This window comes from Poecilia latipinna, unplaced genomic scaffold, assembly GCF_001443285.1.
Source record: "Poecilia latipinna isolate Pla-1442-1.1 unplaced genomic scaffold, P_latipinna-1.0 Scaffold217, whole genome shotgun sequence".
Lineage (NCBI taxonomy): Eukaryota > Metazoa > Chordata > Actinopteri > Cyprinodontiformes > Poeciliidae > Poecilia > Poecilia latipinna.
Genome location: NW_015112833.1, coordinates 233,656 through 256,047, shown reverse-complemented (window position 1 = coordinate 256,047; position 22,392 = coordinate 233,656). Strand labels below are relative to the sequence as shown.

The 22,392-nt window shown below is 40.0% G+C and overlaps 1 protein-coding gene across 5 annotated transcripts in view; it reads right to left on the bottom strand.

Annotated features, from left to right (window-relative positions):
• dnah9 (dynein, axonemal, heavy chain 9) overlaps positions 1 to 22,392 on the bottom strand; it is a 189,931-nt gene that overhangs the window by 82,639 nt on the left and 84,900 nt on the right. For 4 of the 5 annotated variants that reach the window (XM_015031765.1, XM_015031766.1, XM_015031767.1 and 1 more), the window contains 7 exons: positions 17,432 to 17,593; positions 15,471 to 15,667; positions 13,003 to 13,165; positions 11,403 to 11,526; positions 8,002 to 8,144; positions 4,822 to 4,983; positions 4,312 to 4,545 (listed from right to left, as the gene is read on the bottom strand). In XM_015031765.1, the coding sequence (XP_014887251.1) occupies positions 4,312 to 4,545; positions 4,822 to 4,983; positions 8,002 to 8,144; positions 11,403 to 11,526; positions 13,003 to 13,165; positions 15,471 to 15,667; positions 17,432 to 17,593 (1,185 nt within the window). Of the gene's footprint in view, positions 1 to 4,311; positions 4,546 to 4,821; positions 4,984 to 8,001; positions 8,145 to 11,402; positions 11,527 to 13,002; positions 13,166 to 15,470; positions 15,668 to 17,431; positions 17,594 to 22,392 lie in introns of those variants that run through there. The other variant, XM_015031769.1, reaches the window with a different exon arrangement.

The window sequence follows — 22,392 nt, the reverse complement described above, 5'->3', positions numbered from 1 at the left end:
AATATTCAATTTGTACCAAACAGATACAGCTCTGTTTGCACACATGCAGAACATTTGGTGGTGGTGTGCCTTTGAGGTCTTTAAATTGGTGTGTATGTGACCTCTGACCCAGGTAAATGTGCCATGGGAAACCCTACCAAGCAATGACAGGATGGAGTGTGATGTGAACAAAGTGTCATAAAAGTAATGTAGAAGGTCAGGAACGTCACTCAGGTAGACTTGGTTTTGGAAGTCAGAAGTGTGCCAAAAATATATCCTACATACCATTAAACCACCACCAAAACCACTAATGATTCATGTTTCCTTGTTGATTAAACCAAACTGACCCTGCAGTCTGAATGTCACAGTTGGATTTAAGATCCACTTGAACGCTCAATGTTGTTGCAAGCTGTTACTGTCCAACTTTGGTGAGACTTTCGTAAATTGTAGACAGACAAAAGCCAATCTTCAAGGTTCATTCAAGGTTCAACCTGAGAGTTTACATACCTTGGTTGAAATTAGTATTTGTTCTTTTATTATTTTGCACCAGTCTACCCAATCTCTTCTAACTTCCACATCGACAAGGCATTTCTGTTCCCAAAGTATATATTTGACTTGACATGATTTTGCATGAAAATTTCAGCTGATTTCATTTCATGAAATTCTAAAGCCTGTTTGTCTGGGATCAACAGTGTCACGTAACAGTCACTAAATTCCCTTTCTTCACTTTTCCGATGCTCCCTTTGAACTTCATCAAGGCTTTTTTTTAAGCAATAGGAAGCCGCAAAGGGATTGATGGATTTGTTGTTTCTGTTGTTTCTGTTAGCAAGCAACTAAACAGGCATAATAAAGTGGCTGGTGAGTATATGAATGCGAGCAGTTTTGTAAATGTAGCCATATTAATTGCTAGCATATGTGGTTAGAAAGGTTGAACAAAAAAGTTGCCTGATGTAGCGTAGAATAGAGCATTATTTTTACCTTTCAACATTTAACACCGTTTCATAGGCTATACAGATTAACATGAGGTGGTTTATATTAGGGTGTGTGAAATGATGAGCTCTTAATCTGAATGGGATTTAATACAATCTGAAGTCCTTGCGAAGGGTTAACAATCCTGGTAATACCTTTTCTTCCTTATTAAATTTCTTGCAACTCACTTTGATGACTTATAACACTCCATCTTTTATAGCCGTTTGTGGTAAGACTACCAAATCCAAACATAAATCAAAATTAAAGCAGCCGAGGGCAGGACAGTATCTGCACAAAGAGGAGGAAAAAATAAATAAACTAATGTTTTCCCAAGGGAGCTCATGACTCATAAACAGCTACAGGATCGTTCACAGTGCCCTACACACACACACACATATAGAGGGCTTGCTTTAACCCTCTTGGTCTTTGTTTACCATGACCAAGGCAGCCCCTGGTGATCAACGGATCCTCTTGTGCAGAATGTTAAACAACAATACTTCAAATAGGCCAGGCATTGGTGTGGATGCACTAACAGACACGGGCTGCATTAATGGTGGCCTGCTGCTGTAAAGGGTGCGCTCTCTAATTAAAATAGCTCCCCAGTTAGCATAATAATCCCTATATATATAATGTATATGTGGTAGCTGAGTTCCACAGTAAATGGGAGATGGGGGGAAACAGAAAACAGGACACTCTGGTTTTCAGCACCGACGTCACTTATGCGCAATGGGTGTTTATGCATGTGTGATTTTGTGCGGGTGGGAATGTGTGGGCCTGTTTATGCAAAGCAGCAGAGATGCATGTTATGCCAAAGTGAAACTGTGTTTGTGTAGTTGGTTCTGCATTAACTCACAGAGGATAGCGGGCCCACTATAATTAGGACTGCTTCACACTCAGACTTTGCATTCCATTATTCATATAGTCCTCTTCTGGCAAACAGCAGAGATGGTAAACATTAGAACAAATGGATCCAGGTGTGGATATTAAAGATGGAAACATTACCTTATGCAAATCATAATTTCATACAACTAATCTTGCTCTCTTCATGGCAAACAGCTTTGCAAATCTATGTGCCGTCAAGTCATACGCAAATGTAAGATGGAAAATGTTATGCCTTCGTTAAGTATTTACACCCCTTGATTGTTTTTTATATATATATTTAGTCAAATTGTGACCACACATCTAAATTAATTTTCTCAAGCTTTGACGTGACCCTAAATATCACATGATAGCTGTTAAAGATCATACGTAGTTCTTGATTTGTTTTGCAAATATAAATCTGAAAGGTGTGACAAGTATTTCCATCCAGCTCTCTTTTCACTTAAACCCCAAAATGAAATTTAATCAACTGAGTCATCTTCACAAGGCACATAAAAGGCTCTGGTAACTCTGGAGGAGTGGCAGCGACCCACAGCTCGGGTGGGAGACAAACCTAACACTGCACGTCTCCAGATGTGGACGGCTTTGTCAGGGCAGCACAACACACTTTTCAGATTTTTATTTGAAAGCAAACCATATGTTATCTTTCAGTCACTTCACAATTTGTTTTTGTTTATCACAAACCAAAATCCCAAAATAACAACATTAAATTTGGGTTCTAACAAGAACAAATGTGTAAAATACCAGGAGGTCCAAATGCTTTTGTAAGGTATTATTTGTCTTTTTAATAATTTAGTTTTGGGATTTATTTGAAGGTTTTACTGGTTGATTGTATTGGGTTTAAAAAATAAACAAGATTAATTGGGCATTTATATGGGAAATGTAGTAGAAAATACAAGTTAAAGGGTCTTTATGATTCCACTATCAATTTAACTGATGACATGGTGGGATTAGTCCTCAAAATGTAGCTGTTTAGTTATTGACATGTGAGTGAATAAAAGCAACTATACAGTCAAGAGATGAAATAAATACATTATGTGACTAATTGTTAAGTTGGATAGGTGTAATTCTTCTTCAAATGCCAGCATCTGTAATAGTATGGAGGTTCATTAGTGCCTTCTTCTGGAAAACATACCAGACAACTTTTAATGATCTTCCTGCAACAAAACAGCCATAACAAGTTTTACTGGCAAGTGATAGACAATATTTTACCAGTTTACTCAGAAGAAACAGCGTAACCAGGAATATGAATGATTTTTGACAGCTGCAATTCTGTTTGAGGTTTAATCATTATTAAAGCTTCTATATGGTTGTCATACTCCCGTCTTGTGTATGAGTGCCTTTTAGAGCACTCACGTACATCTTGTAGCTCGTTTTAATTCCAAATTATAATTTAGGGACAAGGTTGTTGTCACAAACTTGTAGAATATTTCACATCTCTGTACGATTAAAAAATTAAATGAATAAGTAACTATTGTGTGGTCCTGTATTTATTTGTATTGTTCAAATTGTTTTTAGATGTTTCTTAAGAAATGTTATCTTAATATGTGTGACATCAGTTCCCCTACAAAAGGATTTTAGAGCCGTTGTAGTTATGCGGCACAAATCGGAAAGTGTTTCTATTGCCTTCAGCTCTGCAATGCATTCAGGCATCACTGTATCCCACACTGATGAATGAAAAGTGCACTCTTAATCCTCTTTATTCCTGACACCAGGGTTGTAGGATGGATTGGGGGTGGAGCGTTTGGTGAGAGTGTGGAGGTTGCAGCAATGCAGTGGGTATTTTAAAACAACATTGCAACAGAGATTTTCAACTTGCTTTGGTGTGTCATGAAAACAAAAATTATTTCCTTGAATGGTTTTAACATTGATTAAGAAAAAAAAAACATGTTAAAGGTAATTTTGAAAAATAAACCAAAAATGTTTGTGTTTGTGTTAAATGCTTGAATTGCTAATTAGTTAGGCTGGTTGAACAAATCCATTACCATATCCCTCTGACTTTCAACTGGAACACAGAAACATCGTCAGAAACTAATTATGCTACTTAGGAATGCTCCATAATTAGCATTAATACAGACTAAATATTAGCAATGGCACTTTGTATCACTTAATGAGAAGCATGGGCTTCCACTTGTATCACCAAAAAAAGTCAGGACAATACAAATTAATTGAAACACGTCTAACTTTGATGAGACATTTCAAGCTCTTCTAATACCACAGCATCTTGTTCTGCCTCCTGCTGGTTAAAGTCTGTATTAAAGATGTGAGGACCTTCAGTCATTATTCTGACTGACTCTAAGAAGACTGACTGTCACTTCTTACCACTTCTAATGCTACACTGTAGGCATGCCAGCCCCTTCCAGGTATAGCATTTCTCCACCGATCACTTGTCTGCACGTGTATCAATTAAAATGTTCTAAGTAATTAAATGTCTAGCTGCAGGGATGAATTTCTCAACAGAGGTTCCATTAAAGATGCAAATACCTGAGCAGATGTGCTGCTGAGCTTCTGCAGGCCGTTTTCCAGCCTCTCCATCTTGGCGGTGAGATCTTTGCTCTTCTGGCCCAGCAGACTGCGATACAGCTTGATCTGCTCCAGGAAAGACTTAGGCGTGGTGTAGTTGTAGCGCCGCTCATTAGCCAGGTACTCCTTGGATGTTTGATTGACGCTGGTGTGGACGTAAGCCATGAACCTGCTCACCGATTCCTTCACCTGGGGCTGCGTGATTTAAAAGTCAGCGGTTATTTCACACTGGAAGCAGGGGGGGGACCGTGCAGATTGCAGCGAGGGCCTGCAGTTCCTCAGGCTGAGGCGTGGAATTTAATTTTGTGGCCTTCGGTCTGCATTTGAAAATAACATCGCATTTGTTGCGTCACGGTGGCTGGCACTCTAAATTACATTTTCAGAGGGGGAACTTTTTTTTTTTTTTTTTTTTTTTGTGGGCGACTTCCTTCCTGTGTGTACTGCTTATATTTAACCAGGAGTTTCTCTCACTTCGATGTTCTCCACCTCCTGCAGGAACCTGAAGCTGACCGACTCCAGCGCCTCCCGTGGCCACTCATGAAACCAGTCGATCGCCGTGCAGTTGACCACGGCCGGGAACTTCCTGCTCCGATCCCTCAGTTTACTGCCGACCGGAGAGAAGCACAGGGCCACCTGGAAGTGACGGCAGCAGACATCACAGGTTGAACTCCGACACACAAATAGATTACAGTCACTGAGTTATTTAGGTGGGATACATGTATATTCACAGAAGACTTACAGAAGAAAGGCGCGCTCAGACTAATAACGCCTTCACGGTCAAGAGGGGTGATGGAGAACTGTGAATTAATTATCTGCTTCTCCATCATTAGGCAAATAAAGCTTCCATCAAGTATGTGGATTAAAGGGGTGTGCAGAGCTGTGGGATATGTCAGACTGATTTTCACTGCTGGAGACTAACAGCTGGCTTGTTGAGACACTCAGCCAGATGCTCGACAAATTCAAACTGAAGAAACAAACAAGCAGAAGGCACACCCAGAGACACTGCTGATGGTAATCACTCAGCTCAGAGGAAGAGGAGAGAAAAAAAAAGCAGTGAATGTGGAGTTTAATTCAAGGCTTTTCTATAACATCTTAAACAAGAGTTCATCTGTAGTCTTTGTATTATCTTCTTATGGCTGGAAAGGAAGAAGAAAAAGTGGAGGTGCCTGGTGAAAAGTTTAATCAACCCTCATGGAATATTCAGTGAACCCATTTATAAAAGTATCTGTGGGATCAGGGTGAAGTTTAATTTTAGACTACATTATTAATCAGGAGGTGAGATTCAAAGGCCCAAGGAAAAATATTTGTTCTCTCTTTCAGCAGAAGTTCATCACACTCTCACCATGAACCTTTTAAACTGCTGCAATCGGGGAAACAGTTCGACGACCTTAGCAACAGAAATACAGGACTGTCTGCTACACAGATTTTGGTCTTAATATTATGCAGTTTTGATTATTACACTTATTTTACATCATATTGTGTACTTTCAAATATGTAATCAATTTGTACACTATTCCACAAACCACAGAGAAAAGAAATCATATTTGTTGTATAATGTTATAAAACTGTGTACGTTTTTCAGTGTTTGTTAATAGACATTTAATCAACTTACTACTTATTGTCAATTAAAGGTTTATTAGATTAAAATGTATTCCAATCGATTAATAACATCCGTTTAAACCTTCTTTCAGTGTTGTAGTTCAGCCGCCATCCAGAAGAGGGAGTCGCTGGTCATCTTTAAGTGGAGCCAGTTGACGCAGAAAAAAAGATGGCAGGACCATACAAGAATGGGAAAGAGAAACGGTCTACTGTTTTGAAATATAAACTCTCACACTTAAGTTTCATCTTCTTTTTCTGTTCAGCAACTTAAGAGTGGCTCTTGTTTTAATATATTTTATAAATATGTCCAACTTTAATATTGTGAGAAAATGTGTTTAGTCAGTCAGTCTTTAACAGAACTGACACAAAAAAGTTTAAATGTAAGGATTTTATTAATTTCTTTAATAGAAGAATATGAAAAATGTACCCCTCTTTGTTATGGAATGTAAATAAAAAGATGGTCAGCTCTTTTCATACAAGAGAAAATTCAGGTTTTTAAGAAAATATCCATTTATCACTTAATCACTAGTCGATCGATAAGGTTAATCAACTTTAGATTAACCCATTAATTGATAACTTGCATCCCTAATGGGCATATTTCCCATTTTATTGCCATCCATCTATCATCGATACCCGCTTATCCTTGCAGCGTTACGATGGGTCTAATGCCCATTTTCAGAGTAGTTAGACGAAATGTGCGATGCACCTTGAACAGGTCATCACAGAGCCTGCTTTACTACATTACATATAAAATATTTAATATAGAAAAACAACAATGAACACTACTTCTGAGAGACTGAAAGGTGGCATCACAAGTAGAGGGACGGTGTTACGAGCCAATACACAGATTGTCTGAAAGTTAGTGAAACGCCTAAGTGAAGGTTAGTAGACACAGAAGAAGTCCCCTTGAGGAGTTAGACAACGTTACCAACACAGCAATGGTTGATAGGGATCCATTTTGTTGGTTTGCAAGACAGGTCATATTGTGAAATTTGTCAGCATGTGGAGTGTGCAGATGGCACAGTCGCCCTATGTAGGAATCAGTAGGTATGTGAGAGCACCCACACACAATTGAATCATTTACATAACCATTGCTGGTCTGCATGTGTACCAAATTAGGTCCAAATAAGATGTGAATCATTTCTTCTGGGCATATTTGTCACCGAGTGTGTGGCGAAGGGATTGACCGCCAATTAGTACCGAGGATCCTGCTACCCCATTTCCCTTGTTGACCCCTCAAACCCATCCCCATACACTGGGAGCAACTCATCAAAAAACTTCCCAAAGCATGTTAAATTGTGTCCTAGTTTGGCAATTTATGCTCAACACCCCGCGCGACATGCTGAAACACACCCTCAGCACATTTCATGCAATGATTGAAGCTTGCCAACATTTCTGGGAAAGTGCCCTTTCCACCCAGACAAGCAGTTTAAACAGAAATAACTAAACAGTCAGAAATCCACTCTTTAGAAGATTGCCCATGGGAATGCCTTCTTTATTTATTCACTCCCCAATCTAGAGAGGTTGGTGCTGGGGGTGGGGGATGTGCTGGGGTATGCTATAATAATGACAGGATAAGCAGCCCTCTGGAAGCTCTCCCTCCCCAGGGGGAACAAAGCGACTACACGTCGGTGAAATTATCTGCAGCTAAACGGCAGCTTTTCTGCTCATGCTGGTGATTTATAATGACGTCCGCCGCCTCCCAATGTATTCAAGTTCATCTGAAAATGTCAGGGAAGAAAATTGTCTGGGGAGAAGCTCCTTCATAAAGCCAGATGTTTATCTAAGTTTGAGAGGTTCTTTTTTTCTTTTTTTATTTAGGAATGGTAAATTAGAGTGTGAGGTGGCAAGCTTTTGCGATATTAGGAAAGGATGGAGATCAAACATAGGCGAAGCTCAGCGAAGAAGATTAATGCGTAACTCTCTCCCCTGGAAGGGAGCCACTGAGAACGGTTGTTTCTGGATGATTACTTTAGAAATTCACAGTAGTGGGGAAAATAAAAAATAAAAAAAACAAAACAACCGAGCCTTTGTCCTATCTGTCTGCTTCACCTTGAGCTGCCTGCGAACGCGGTCGATGAAGAACTTCCAGCAGTTTTCTCTCGTATCCATCAATCCCAAGCTACGGACCTCTGGCCTCATGCTGCCAATGATGTTCTCAACCTCATCGTCTGGGAACAGGTCGGGAATCTCTCCTGGAATGAATAAAATGAATCACATTATTGCCGTGCCTGCAGACCTCTTCTTCTTAATGTGAGCTTTAGCTGTCTGAAAACTCTGGAAAAGTTTCTTATCTTGTTGGGATCGGAGCTGACACTGAGCACAGAGCACAGAGCACACTCTTAAATCAAATCTTGCTGTGGTAATAGAGGTGGAGACTGCAGGAGATCATGCAGAGGACTTATGCTAATGCAGATATCTGCTTTAAGTCACAACTCCACTCGAGTAACTGATGAGCGTGGAATGTGCAGATGGATGTATGAGTCTATAATGAGTCAAAGAAACTTCAGCCCATGTAACCTAAGGTTTCTGAATCATTATTTAACAACATAACTCCAGCTGCTCCCCGCTTCAAGCTTATGATTGATGTTTAGGCAGAACAAAACCCTTTCAAGCAGCTATATCCATTTAGTTTTAATGCAACTAAGATCAATTTAGTTAGCCTATGATGTCATCACAGCAGCAGCAGCTTAACCTGTTTTTATGATAAATGCATTCTTTCTGAGCACACACTTGCAGAATATGAGCTTAAGACTTCCAGCAGCAATCAAGCATCGAGTCTCTCAGGGTACATTTCGACAGGGTTGGCACATCTACGCTCTAAAATCTTGGGTTGAGGTCTTGGCGTTCCTCCACATCCCAAAAAGCTCACCCCCTAAGCCTCCGCTGGTGTTGTTTTAGCAATCTGTTGAGGGTTATTGCTCAGCTGGAAGGAAAACCTACATTCTGTCCTTTTTCTGGAAGACTAGGATTGCACCAGACATTGTGTTGCTTTTGCATACGACTCATCTGACAGCAGCATTTTTTCCCCACATGCCTCTTGGTTGAATCCAAGCTTTCTGACAAAGTTCTGTGTTAGTGCTTCTTTTTTCTTGGTGACTATGAATACCTAGCTCTGTGATGTGTGGGTTATAATGGCCCGTTGACAGATATTACCATCTCTACAGAAGATCTGTGTGGTTCCATAAAGTGTATCTTTGGACTCTTAGTTGCTTATTTGATTCTAGCCTTCCTCACCTAACTGTGAGTTTAACTTCCATCTCTTTCCAGGTTTGGAGTTAAGGTAAAGTTTATTAAATCTTTATTATGTCTATCTGGTCAGTCATTAGTGGTGTGTATTTATATTTTTGTTCTTTTGAAACTTGATTTCCAATACTGCACTGATGTTGATTCTGATTGCTATCGAAACATGTGTTGATCAATTTTATATTTTGATGTATATTTTTAAATGTGTAAAACCAATTACTTTGCTATTTATCACAGCCTGTGTTTTTTTATACAGCTTCATCAGCTGTGAAAGCTAAAACATGACATAGAAATTTGAGGTTGTAAGAACACAAATCCAAGGAAGTGAGGAGGTTAATGTTTGCAACCAATTATATTTTCAACATCACCTAGTCTAGGTTAAAGACATCATCTTCTGGCAAAGTGAGGGCAGCAGATGAAAAAGAGATTCTTGAGAGAGAGAACAAAGACCTGCAAGGCAAAGGCTTGTTTCCAAAAACCACAGCCTGCTGGCGTGTTTACTGGCAGATGCCTGCACTGTCTGGGAATACAATCTCAATATACTCAGGTTTCCAGCTTTTCAGCAGCTAAGATTTTTCCAAACATATTTTCCATTTCCTGTAAAATGTTACTATATTTTCTTGAGCAGTGGTCTCCACCAGCTCATTCAAAAAGCTTGAAAGGCTAACAAAAACTGAATCAATAACAGCTTCTTTCCTCCAAAGACCCTGATCTGAAAGGCTGTTATCCCAATTCTTAGCAACAAGGGACAATGAGAACCACATGCAGTAACATGTTAGTGCCTTTTCTGCTGCTGAATGAGTTTGGTATCCTGTTGTGTTACGTTTGTACTCTGTGATGTACTTAAGAGCGGCGTTCGAGTGCCAGGAGTGGTGAAAGTGACAAGAGAAAAGTCAGAGTTGGAAAATAAAGAAAAGGATACTGTACAACATGTTGTATTGTTTACTGATGTGAGAGGAAAAAAAAAAAAAAACATTTCTATGGTCTATAAAGGCTGTACATGTCTCAGTGAAATGATGCGGCTCTACACTACGTTGTGGGAAGTATGTCTTCAGGACTTCTCACCGCTAAGCTCGACTTTTGAGAGAAACAACACCGTCTGTTCTCAGAGCTTTTTATTACAAATTCTTATGCTTTAAAACCAGTTTTATTTGCCCATCTGTGAGTTGAATTTAGCTGTTAGCTGTAGCCACAACCAAGCTGAATGTCCGGGATTGAGGAAGTACTTCTGTTACACAACAACAAAGTCTGGATTATCAAACTCAGCCGTTACTGTTCTGCATGTTTTCACCTATTCCCGTTTTCTTCCACAGCGCAAAAACACGCGTGTTAGAATAATTACGACACTCAATGGCGCTTATGTATGAGTGTTTGCTTGAATGGTTATTTTGTCTCATCAGTCCCTGTGACACCCTGTGATGATCTAGGGCTCTGTCGAGGATGCCAATTGGCTATTAAAGATATAGAAAGTGGGTGGATGAAATTTTATTGGCTAAACATTTTTAGGAAAAAAAAAATCTATCTTAAAAAACAGACATTATTGTAGTCCCAGAGTTAAGGCTAAACATATGCATGGGGTGACATGGCTATGAATATGCAAAGGTTCAGTTGGTTTGCTTGGTGCACATGAGACACTCTTTGATCCACCTGGTTGACCAGCTCAGGAACTGTCCAAGTTCCAGGGCTTTGGATTGCACAATTTTAAAAGGTAATGCTTTAACTGGAGATATTCATTGTACTTGGAGTGAGAGAAAGGAAGACAAGCTCTAAAATAACTCTGCATCCACTGTGTATGTTAGTGTGCTAAATTTTGGTAAAGGTCACATCAGAACAAAGCCAAAGAAGTGAAGTAATGAAATTCCTGAGAATATAACTGAAAATGTTTTGCCCTTTAGACACAACTGTTTTGCATTTTTATGTGTTCAGCAAGTAGTTTTCATTGTCCATGGACAATTTTATCACATTAAAATTCATAAATTCCACAATAAATTCAAAATTATTACAAAGAACAGAAAAGACTTGGATGGACTGGACTCTTAAAACTTCAGAGCTTAAACAAGAGGAATCCTTCCATTTCCTCACAATGTTGCATCCATATTGAGGAGTAGTGACATCTCTGTTATTTGTGACAATAAAGAAATAAAACATAATTTTTTTTTTTTCCTGGAAACCATAGGAACCAGTAGTCAGAAAAGGCTTGCTGTTACCTGATGCCAAAAGATCATTGACCAGAACGAGGAACTTTTCATCTGCCACTTGGCCGTCAGTCATTAGGAACACTGTGCCAACATTCTTCACACCAGCTTTGATGTAGAGGGATGCCAGGTCAGTCTGGGTGGGAAGGAGAGAGGAAGAGGAGGACAAGGAGGGATATAAACATAAGAAATTGAAGCTGTTAGAGTTGAACTGTAGATTTGTATGCTAAAATGAATTTTTAGCACCCAAAAGCATCTGACATTCAAACAACCTCATCCTGTTTGAAGTCAATAAACAAGATTTATATTCTTTGAACTTCATACTTTGTTGCACTTCAACCACAAACTTCAACTTATTTTCTTATGATAGATATATACAAAGTAGTGCCTAGTAGTGAAATTGAAGGAAACTGATATTCAACATTTTGTTGACCTGTGCACGCCATATTATTTAGTGGTGTGCACAATAATCACGACATCGACCCCTTTTTACTCTAAAAGTCCTATTGGTGGACTCTGAGTCTTTTGAGTAACTTAATCTCAATAAAAATCCAGCAGTTTTGTTTTTTTTTATCTTGACAGGTTAGGGTCAAAACGTAAGAAGTTAAAAGTTGGGTTGGTGTAGAAAACAATGACTCATGCTTTGAAAATCTTATTGAGCCTCATCTAAAAATACTAACTGTGACGACAAAAAAAAAAAACCTATCAACACAAATATCAAGAAGGTGCTGTAGTCATACTACAAAATTTGGATTTTGAATTCTGGTCAATGGCAAAACTGTACAAAAAAATGTGTGGCGCATAATTTCCCCTTTTGAAACATGGTGGTGGCAGCAGCATGCTGAGGCGAGGCTTGTCTTCAGCAAAGACCGGCAGCATCAGATGTGCAGAAAAAAATATGCCAGTTATTTCTTCTTCTATGTTTTTTTTTAAGTGCTGTTTATTTCTGGAAACAATATATAAATATGAACGAGCAAAGATTATTGACTGAGGTTGAAAAATACCCAGAAATGTACGACCCACGATTCGTCAACACGAAGACAACGGCAAAAAGCTGGTGACAGATTTCTCTCAAGAAACCTGTTGAGGAGAAGATTGCTAATATCCTTACGTTTAAAAGATTTACACAGTGGGTATTTTATTGTATGACAAATTCATTTCATTGCTTCAAGTAACGCTTTACGTTTCTAGTGGCAAGCTGTGCCACCTGCTGGCATAACTACATATCTGCATGTAGCTAAAATCCACAGACATGGCCATTTCTTGTGAAATCCAGTGTGGCATGCCTCAGGTCTGCTCAAGGCGTCATTTGCCTGTCAGAAGAGGTGCTGAAATGTGCCTCCCCTGGTGAGTGTTGCTGTTCAGCTTTGGTGACATGATGGATGGACATAAATACAGGGCACTGTTGTAAAAATACATGTTAGAAAACTTGACACCTAGATAGAGGCTCCCTTTGCAGCAGGCCAGCGATCCTAAACATAAAGCTACAGCTATATTTGAATATTCTAACGCATATCCATGTGTTAGAACTGCATAGGTGATGTCCAGACATAAATAAAGTGACAAAATAAGAAAAAAAAAAAAAAAAAGCTGTCTGGTATCCTTTCCTAACCTTTAGGTCTGCGAGACTGTAGCTTTTTCTCAAGGTGATCTGAAAAACCTCCAGATTGGAGATGAAGGCAGCCAGTCGGGTCAGGCTCTGCTTGCCGCTGCCGCCCACTCCGACCAGCAGCGCGTTGCCCCGTGGAGACTCCAGGATTCGGTTTATTCGGCAGCTGCGTGCAGAGAGCAGACATTCGGGGGAGGGAGGAATTGGTGGAAAGGGATGGGTGAGGGAAAAGGTAGAGGGAGGAAACGCTGGCTGAACACGGCACCTGACTCATCCAACAAAAACAAACACCGGGAGCTTTGCTTTGTGGTTGTTTGTGTCCGTTTTCATGCAGAACACCACCGCCCTCCGTATGATCACAGTTTCCAATTAAAACTGGTAGTTTTTTTTTCTCTAAACCAGTGGTTCCCAAACTTTTTCTTCTGCGCCCCCCCTATGGATTACAAATAGCTGTCTGGTTGAAACGACGCGTGTGACGGGGGGGCATCGACTTTTTTGGGGGCAAAATGAATGTACGTAGCTGAAAATAGACACCAACTCCGGTAGCCTACAAGGTACTTGTTAAGCTTAAGGTTCTGTATTGATATTAGGTAGTCATCTTTTAGCTAACATTACCTGCATCCAACAGCTTTACTCAACTCAGTCGGTTAGTTTGGAGGAAAAACTGTGAAAAGTTCTTTGCGTTTTGCTGGTTTGCTGCCGTGATTCTAACACAAACCTACGTAGCTCCACACAGCAGCAGCAGGTCTCCTTCACAGGTGGAAACCCAGTGCTAGCGTCATAGCGCTCATGTTGCGTTTAAAGGCGGCTCGGAAAAACAGGTTACAACATGTTAACAACGGATTAAACAGTTTTAACTGATAAAAGTGACAGAGGACACAAATATGGGAAGTGTGGAAGAATCTACTGTATCAAATTGACATAGGAATAACAGAGAGTTGGTCATTCTAAGGTAAAAATCCAGCGCATACAGTGTTCATGTTTTGTTTTTTTTTTCATCCAGACGGCTTCCCGCGCGCCCCCTGCAATGACACGGGTGCGCCCCACAGTTTGGGAACCTCTGGTGTAGACTGAGCCGGCCTCCAGAACGCTTCAATCTCCTAAACAGGATGTAAAAAAATCCTCTCGTGTCTCTTCATTTTTAATAGATGGCCTGATTTCATTATGAACCCAGTTTGCGTTAAGGAAAGGAGCGGCTTATAAACACAACTCTCATTTTAACTGCTGCCATGTTTTACATGCACAGTGACAAATCTCTGTTGTTTCCACACTTCCAGTTGCGCTGACATTTAAATTTCATCTCTTCCTGATGATAGTTTAGCTGCTTTGCATTTTCTTGCATTTCCAATAATGTTTCAGCTAGTTTCAGTGATTATACATAAGATGACATTTAAACTTCTTACACACCAACTGGTACTATAGCTCAACAATTGAAGACAGATTTTGACTCCCTTCGCTTTCTTGAATTGCACTCTGTTTTCTCCATTATCTGCTTTCTTTATCCAGGACTTTATTTGCTCAAACTGTTGTACTTTCCAAACATTGAAAGGTGTAGACATGACGAGGTGGGAGGGTCAAACCTCTCTCACAGCAGAGCAAAAGAGGAATGTGGTCGATTTGTAGACCTGTGCCAAGGCAGATAAAAATCGGTGCATAAAATCAGCTTCACATGTTTTAATCAACCAATCACCAATCTTCCAAAATTAAGGAAATTTGGGTCGATTTATCAGCCGGAAAATTTATCGGGAAAGCCTCTGAATATTGCTGTCAGACTTCTAAGCTTAACTATGATTCTGAAGCTAAAATATAATTCTAATATCAACGAGAAACAGAAAAAAAGCCCCATGAAAACAAAGAAATGTTTTCAACCATATTTTTGCAAAATGAGATTTAAAGGAGGAACTATTCACATTGAGGGTTGTCATTGGAACTACAACTTGGACTGGGTTTTGTTGGGTGTCAGTAGAGTCTTCTTTGTTCAAGACAAGCAGAACTAATCTGAAATTGTTCAGAAGGTGCGACTGCTCAAAAACATATGTTGACCCGTTTCCTGTGTTCAAGGAACTTTGGCGAGCGAAAGACAGGATGAAAGGTAGCATACTGACTTTTGAATGCTCAAGCTGTGATAACAGCAGGCTCCAAGATGCCTTATGACTTAACTTGTTGCTTTTCAATCGGTTAGTAAAAAGTGAGCAGCTTGTTTGTGTTGTGCGATGCATAGGGTGCCTAGCTTGTTTTTTTGATAATGTTGAACCCTTTGGAAAATAAAGTTTTTACAAAATTAGAAGCATGAATCTCATATTCAAAAAGTTTTCTCATATTCAATTTGACTCCTAGATGAAACGTCAATGAAATGAGACTTAGATTATATTTACGCTGCATACAGATTGTATTTACTTCATTGCTGCCTGGTTTTAACATTGAATCTTAAAATACTTTCAAGACAAAAAACATTCACTTCCTGTACTCACATGTGAGCCATGGCATCTTCAAACAGCACCAGGTTCAGGGTGGCGTTGACCTCATTGTAGCTGTCCAGAACGTCCAGCAGGATTTTACTGAGGCTGCTCCAGGACTCCACTAACATGTACCTGGGCTCCCCGGGCCCGCGGGCAAAGTGGCAATACAGGTTCATCTCCCGGGTCCGCTGCGGCTCCTCCTCCACGTCCTCGGGGGGAAGATTCATAGACACACACACAGCAGCGGTAAACAGTGAGGGGAACACAGTTCGTTTGCCAGCAGAACATTGCTGTTGGGCCTAAACAGTGTGGACAGGGACACGGCTAAATGTCTTTGCTGCGCAGAGCCTGACCCAGTTAATTCTCATCCATGCTGGCCCCGAAATGTTCAGCCGTGTATTTTGTCTGCTAAGGAAAGACGTTTGTGAGGAAAAAAGAAAAGTGACTCGTGTATGAGAGACGTTCTGAAAAATTTGACTTCTGACAGGAATCTGTTGATTTTCAACTTGATTGAATCTAACTGGTCAGAAACTCAGAAATCTACTTTTTTTTCTTGTCAGTAAAGAACAAAGTAACGACATGAAGAACCTCACAGCTGTAAGCAGCTATCTAAAGGAAACGATTTTCAAGTAAAAGGATAGAAAGCTAAATAAAAAAATAGAGTGAGAGAAGAAGACTTTCAGTAGATAACAGGAAGATTGAAGATACTCCATCAAAGTTGCCCTGTTTGATCCCTTTAAGATGTCAACTTCTGTCAAAGAACGAGGTCGAGTTGGAAATGTTGGCAAACTCAGAGTTAAAATAAGGATACAAATTCTCTTATCAAAACACAGAGATTGATGAGTCAGGAGCGCTAGTGTTGCTACTAGCTAACAAGATGCTAAAGACAGTTAAAAATGTGACCTATAATCATTTTGAGATTTTTTTCATACAAGTAAAATCTTACGGCGTTTCCTCTGCTGCGGATATAGAATTTGGTTCTTAGCTCTTCTTATATTTCATAATTGACCAAAACTTGTATGAGAAGGTGAAAGCTTTACAAAAACCTGAAAACTGGAAATTATTGGACACAAAACTTTCATTTTGAAAGTTCCTTTTTAGAGACCCAAGTTCGTTAAAAACTCTAAATGTATATGAATGAAAGCGTGCTTGCAGGTGTAACTGGGGAGGAAACATACAGCGCTGTATATTTTTATTTGAGGTGCACTAAATAACTAAAATATCAATGTTCTCTTGATCTTTTTTTCCCCTCTAGTTATTAAATGTATCAAAACTAAGAGCTTATGTTTAGTCTACACACACATCAACTAAGAAAATGAGCTGCAGGTTTGTTGAGTTGATTTAAACTCAGGTTACGGTTAGTGACAGACATATGGATGAATGGACAGAGAAATAAGCTGTACTGCATTATGATGGACCATTTTGTTGGTTTCAGAATGACTTCATCACAGAACCGGCAGCATTTATCCTGTTAATGTCCTCACACGGACGCAAGATTTGGTATCGGACAGAAAACATTCTACTGGTTTTCATGGAAGTAGAGGGAAGCTGTAAGTTTGCATTATATGCAAGGAGTTGATAATACATTGTTGCATGGTCTCTCTTCTCATTTATCTGAGTGCATGTGCATGTGTGTCAGGTTCTTCTCAGTGGCATGACACAGGGCAGGAAAGGGTATGGAGGAAGGAAGCAGTGGAGAGGAAACCATTAAAATGTTTTCCAATTTGCTGGCCTGGCAGTGCAGACCCTGACAGCCGGACCACGTACCTCACTGATTAATATTCTCCCCTAAGTCTCTCTAGGCCCTACATTCGCTCTTCCCCTAAAATTCTTTTTATTTTTTCCCCTCCTCCTCCTCGCTGTGTTGGCCCAGTGATGTCCAAGTCCAGATACAGAACAGGCAGCCTAATGATTCACTCCCCGCTCTGGTCTGCCCCCGCTGAACTCTAGGAAAAAAAAAAAAACTCTCTCACCTCATAGAACTTTTTCAGTGTGTCCGTCTGTAGCTTATCAAAGGCGTGGATGTCCTGCTCCTCCACCAGCTTGTCCCTGTAGACCCGGCTGGACTCATGCAGGTAGATTTTCAGCAGGTCCGCTGGGCTTTTCATGCACTCGCCGGTACTGAAGAGAATGCCCTGAGCAGAAAAAGCAGGGAAGGAGTAGGGCTTTGGGTTTTATTTCAGAGGCTGATTGGGTCCATTTGCAGCAGAACAAGGTGGGAAACAGAGCAAAGCGACTGTGGGTAAATCACTAGATGCTCTGAGTGGGCCAGTTGCTGGGAGGTGTGACAGGGAAACTCGGTGAAATAATAGCTGCACTTTTCTGCTATCCAATTGTTGAAGTATTGTTTTATGTAAAGTGGGCCAGGTTCAGTGGGCAGGCGTTTAATTATCTGATTTAAATTAAAAGAGTCTGGATTACACAGTAGGACTTTCCTAAACAGGCAAAGCTAAGCTCTGTCTGTGAGCTCTCAGAGAGCTAACGTACTTTACTATGTAGTGGTGCCTCTCCCCAGTCTGTTCCTGCACACTGGCAGTCAGCTGGCTGGCAGAAACAGAAGTTAGACTCTTCAGAAATAAGTCGAGTCTCAAAAACCAGACATTTATGGTGTGTAAACTAAAGAATAAAGAAGTGCCACCTATCGTTTTTATTAATGTAACAGTTTACCATCACACTTGACAAGTTCTAAGTGGCATTTCTACTGAAGATGCATTATGCAACATTTATAAAAAATTGTTTTTTTACCCATGAAGCTCCCTGTGATTCTACTGCCATCTGCAGAAATACATCGCTAGATCAAAAAGGTTAGTTAAATGATGGCACATAAACAGCTTTTCTGTAGCGGTAAGTTGTTTCTCCATCATTAGCAAATTTATCAACGCGTACACAAGCATGATTTTCAGCCTTATGGCCTTCCTTTTGCCTCCGATTGGTTATTTCTGACTGGAGGATTTCTGCAGATGACAATAGTAGAAGAAGAAGGCAGATATGTTTTTTTTTCCCCCACATATTGTGTTTTTCATGTTATACTTTCATGACATGATAATTTGAACAAATATGTATGAAACATGTTTATAAAAGCTTCATGCTGCAGCTTGAAGCAGCCTTTTATTGGATAACTACCTTAGCCAATTACCTGAATTAAAAAAAGAGCAAATATGGATAATATTCTGTGCAGTAAATAAGAAAACAATATCATTTTTATCCATTTCTTCTTTTTCTTTGCTTAGATTTCATGTTTCAAATTTAAGATATTAAATGCATGTCATGTTACTATAAAAACTGGTTCCAGGCACTCAAGTCAAGCTGTGCTGCTACTCAGCAGATGATCTACAGAACATTTCAATACCTCACCATTATGGGCGGTTTATTTAAGCTGCGAGTTTCCCACATCGTTCTGAATCTTGCCTCTTCCTGCTGTTTTACTGCTTTTCAGCCCCTTTAATTATCCTAGTTCCCAACCATGAACTCCAAGTTCAGAGACTCTCCTGATTTCCTGGCAGTCGAAGGAGAAACGTTCAGGGTGAAGAGATGCATTAGTCCAACACAGACATGGAGGAGCCAGAGTGCCAAACCAAACCTCGCTCTGTGTTTTTATGTATTTCAACATTTACACAGGAGTTGTCTGGCTGAATGTTTTGCTGCATAATTTTAACAGCAACAGAAATACATTTTTTAACAAAATTGTATAAATTGTTTGAAATATATCTTTTTTTCATACTTTAAGATCGCAACTATTTTTTAATCTAAATTTGCAATTTTAGGACCGATTCGAGGTCAAACAAAGGCACATTTTTATATTAATAAATGAAGTAATTTTTTTTCATTTAGACATAAAATAGGACATAGTTGAATCCCTTGGGATGCATAAAATTTTACAAGTTGTGAACAAATAAGCAAAGCAAACATGACAAAATAATCATGAGCAACATGGCAACGACCATCATGTAGTAGATGAATCTGAGAGTCCAGACCGGTCAAAAAATGTCTGAGTTCTTTAGTAAATGCAGCTCTGAAACAATTAAGAAATCACTTAACGTCATCAGTTTCTCTGATTTTACGTTTTATAGATATATGTTTGAGTAAACTGAACGTTGTCCTTTTATTCTATGAACTACTGACACATCTCTGAAATTACAAGCAGAAATTTAGTATTTATTTGCAGAAAATGAGAAAAGATGCAGTGCTTTCAGACCTCAAATAATGCAGAGAAAACAAGTTCATATTCATTTAGAAACATCAATACTGATGTTTTATCAGAAATTAATATTTGGTGGAATAACCAGGAGATTTTCAATGGGTTTCAGTGCAGTGGGCTCTTCATTTAAATCAGTCTGAAAAAGTACGAGTGCGCAATGTGAAGTTACTTTCTAAAGGCTTTTTATAATATTACATTAAACATTTTTATTTCAATATGCTCACGTTTGCAGCATCAGTGATTTGCTCTGATGCTGCAAATCACTGATTTCCCCGCCCCAGAACCCATTCTCATGGCAAAATATTTTTTGGCGAAATCTAATAAAATGATAGAAAACTCTGAATTATTGTATCAAAAATCAGTTTCAGCCATAAATTCAAAAAGCTAGTTATGTCCACCTAATCCTTGCAGTGAGTCATCATGCTAAAGTTTGCAGTTAATGTCCAGCAGGTTGAAGGTTTGGTTCTCCGCTCCCCTCCTCCCCCCCAAGGAACCATAAAACGGTGAGGCAAATTTACCTTTATTTATTGACAGTATAAATAAAGACAACATTTCTCTCTCCTATTGTTTACCAAAAATGTTAACAATGAGGTGATGTTGAAACAAATCTAACAGGAAAAATGGCGCTCTTCAGGTGAATTCAAATCTACTTGAGCCCAGTTTATTCAGCGATGCTTTAGTTTGGACTAAAACGTTGATCCGACTGACTGATGACCGAACCGCAATGCAAAAGCAATACAGATGAAAACAGACTGGTTCTTGACCCCGTTTTACATTTTCTTCCCTCTTAAAACGAGTCACGAGCCTCAACGAGTGTTCAGTGGGTGACTGGTGATAAATGTGTCTGTGGTGGAGGACAGTGTGACGTGGCCGATTTCCCACAGAGGCACGGATGATGCACTCAGGCAGAACCACGGGGTATGTGCATCCTATAATAGGTGCTGCATAGGACGAGGGAGAGGACAGCGAGGCGCCCTGCGTACCGTCACCCAGGAGACGCAGCCAAGCAGATGTGTTGCGTCTCCCGTCCCAGAACCTATTCTCATCAGCAGAATCATCACTGGAGGTGAAGCCAGCTGAACCCGATCTGCCTACGGATGCTGCTGAACGTGACAATTGGCTGCTAAATCCACTGTGTAATTGTGCAGATGGGGAAATGCGGCATGCATGTGGGCGTGTGGACGTGTGCGCGAGGATTTTAAACAGACACTCTTTAAGATCTATGGAAGTGGAGAATCTCTAAAATGTCCACGGATCTGCGCCGTTCTACTTCGTTTCTGTGTTTATTTGCATCAATCTTGACACCCCGCGCAAGTACAGCTGAAGAAAACAAAACACCATATGGGTCTGTACTGTGACTTGCCAAAGTAGTCATACACTCAAAACTTTTCCATATTTTGTCACAAACTTTCATGTTTTCTTTTTTTTTTTTGTGGTAGAGTGGTGCAAAGCAGAGCATTTAGTGGAAGAAAATTGATCCACTTTCCACAGAAATAACTGATCACAAATAGCATCTTTTGGAGTTTCTTAGAACATTATATATCTGACAACTAAAATCTCTTTGGTCCTTTTCATAAATTAAGCCTCTCTTTTCAAATTATCTGGAATTTGGGGTTGTAAGTCTGGTAATATCTGAGCTTTTGAGATACTAACCAGCTGCTCAGCTCAAGTTGCAAAAACTATACCTTGTCACGGTTATGCATCATAACACTACAAAAGTAAAATAAGTAAAAGCAAAAATCCTTCCAGCTGCTCAGCAACCAAAACCAGAGGGAACAATTGTCCAAATATGGAATGCTTAACCAAAATACATGATTACCAAATGTCATGATTGTTGTGTCAATAACAATGCTGAATTATCTTTGAAAATTTCAGTATCTACCATTTTTCCTCTACTTTTCAGTAATGCATTACTCTGGGTTGTTCCACCACATAAAATCCCAATAGAATACTATAAACTTTGACTTTAAGGAGTGAGATTGCTTTTGCAAGACGCTGCAATTCTCTGGAGCGCCGATACTTTTAACCTTTAGCTATTTGCAAGATAAAGATACAGCAAAAACTCCTCACAAACCAAGAGGAGAGAGAACTTTGTTCCCCCCACTACATCCCGCTGACTTTGGCCGACTATCTCACAGAACCCCCCACCCCCACCCCCCGACATCTTCTCGCTCTGTTCAACTCAGAGGAGAGGGATTAGAGCTCCGGGTGTCGACATGCATCTTCCGTACAGGGCTGTCTGTTTCCATGGACTCGCTCTCCTCTATGCCTGACAGCTGCTCTGAGCCCCAAACAACTGACAAATGCACCCAGCTGACTATCCACCGAAAATCATACAGACATATAGAGCAGTCAGTACAGTTTGGCGCCGGTCTCATTGCACCACGAGTCTCATGTACTCTCTTCTGATTCCGTCTTCTCCATCCGCTTTCAACGCCCCCCCTCCTCCTCCACCCCCCCGCAGCTCTCCAGCGTCAAGGAGCTCGTTTAGGTTGACGTGGAGAAGACAGGCCGGTGGATATGCCCGTCGGTCATTACAGTTAACGAACATTGGCAAACGGAGCTACTCGACAACATTCCCTGTTGGTCTCCGAACTGTTTGTCTTGGCCTGTTAGAAGAATTTAGTTGCTGTTCCTCACTCACAACATGCCCACTTATAAGCTGACCTTATCGATCAACTTGAAAGCTCAAAGCGAGTCGAGTTTCAAAGGAGAGATTATGACAAAAAAAAAAAA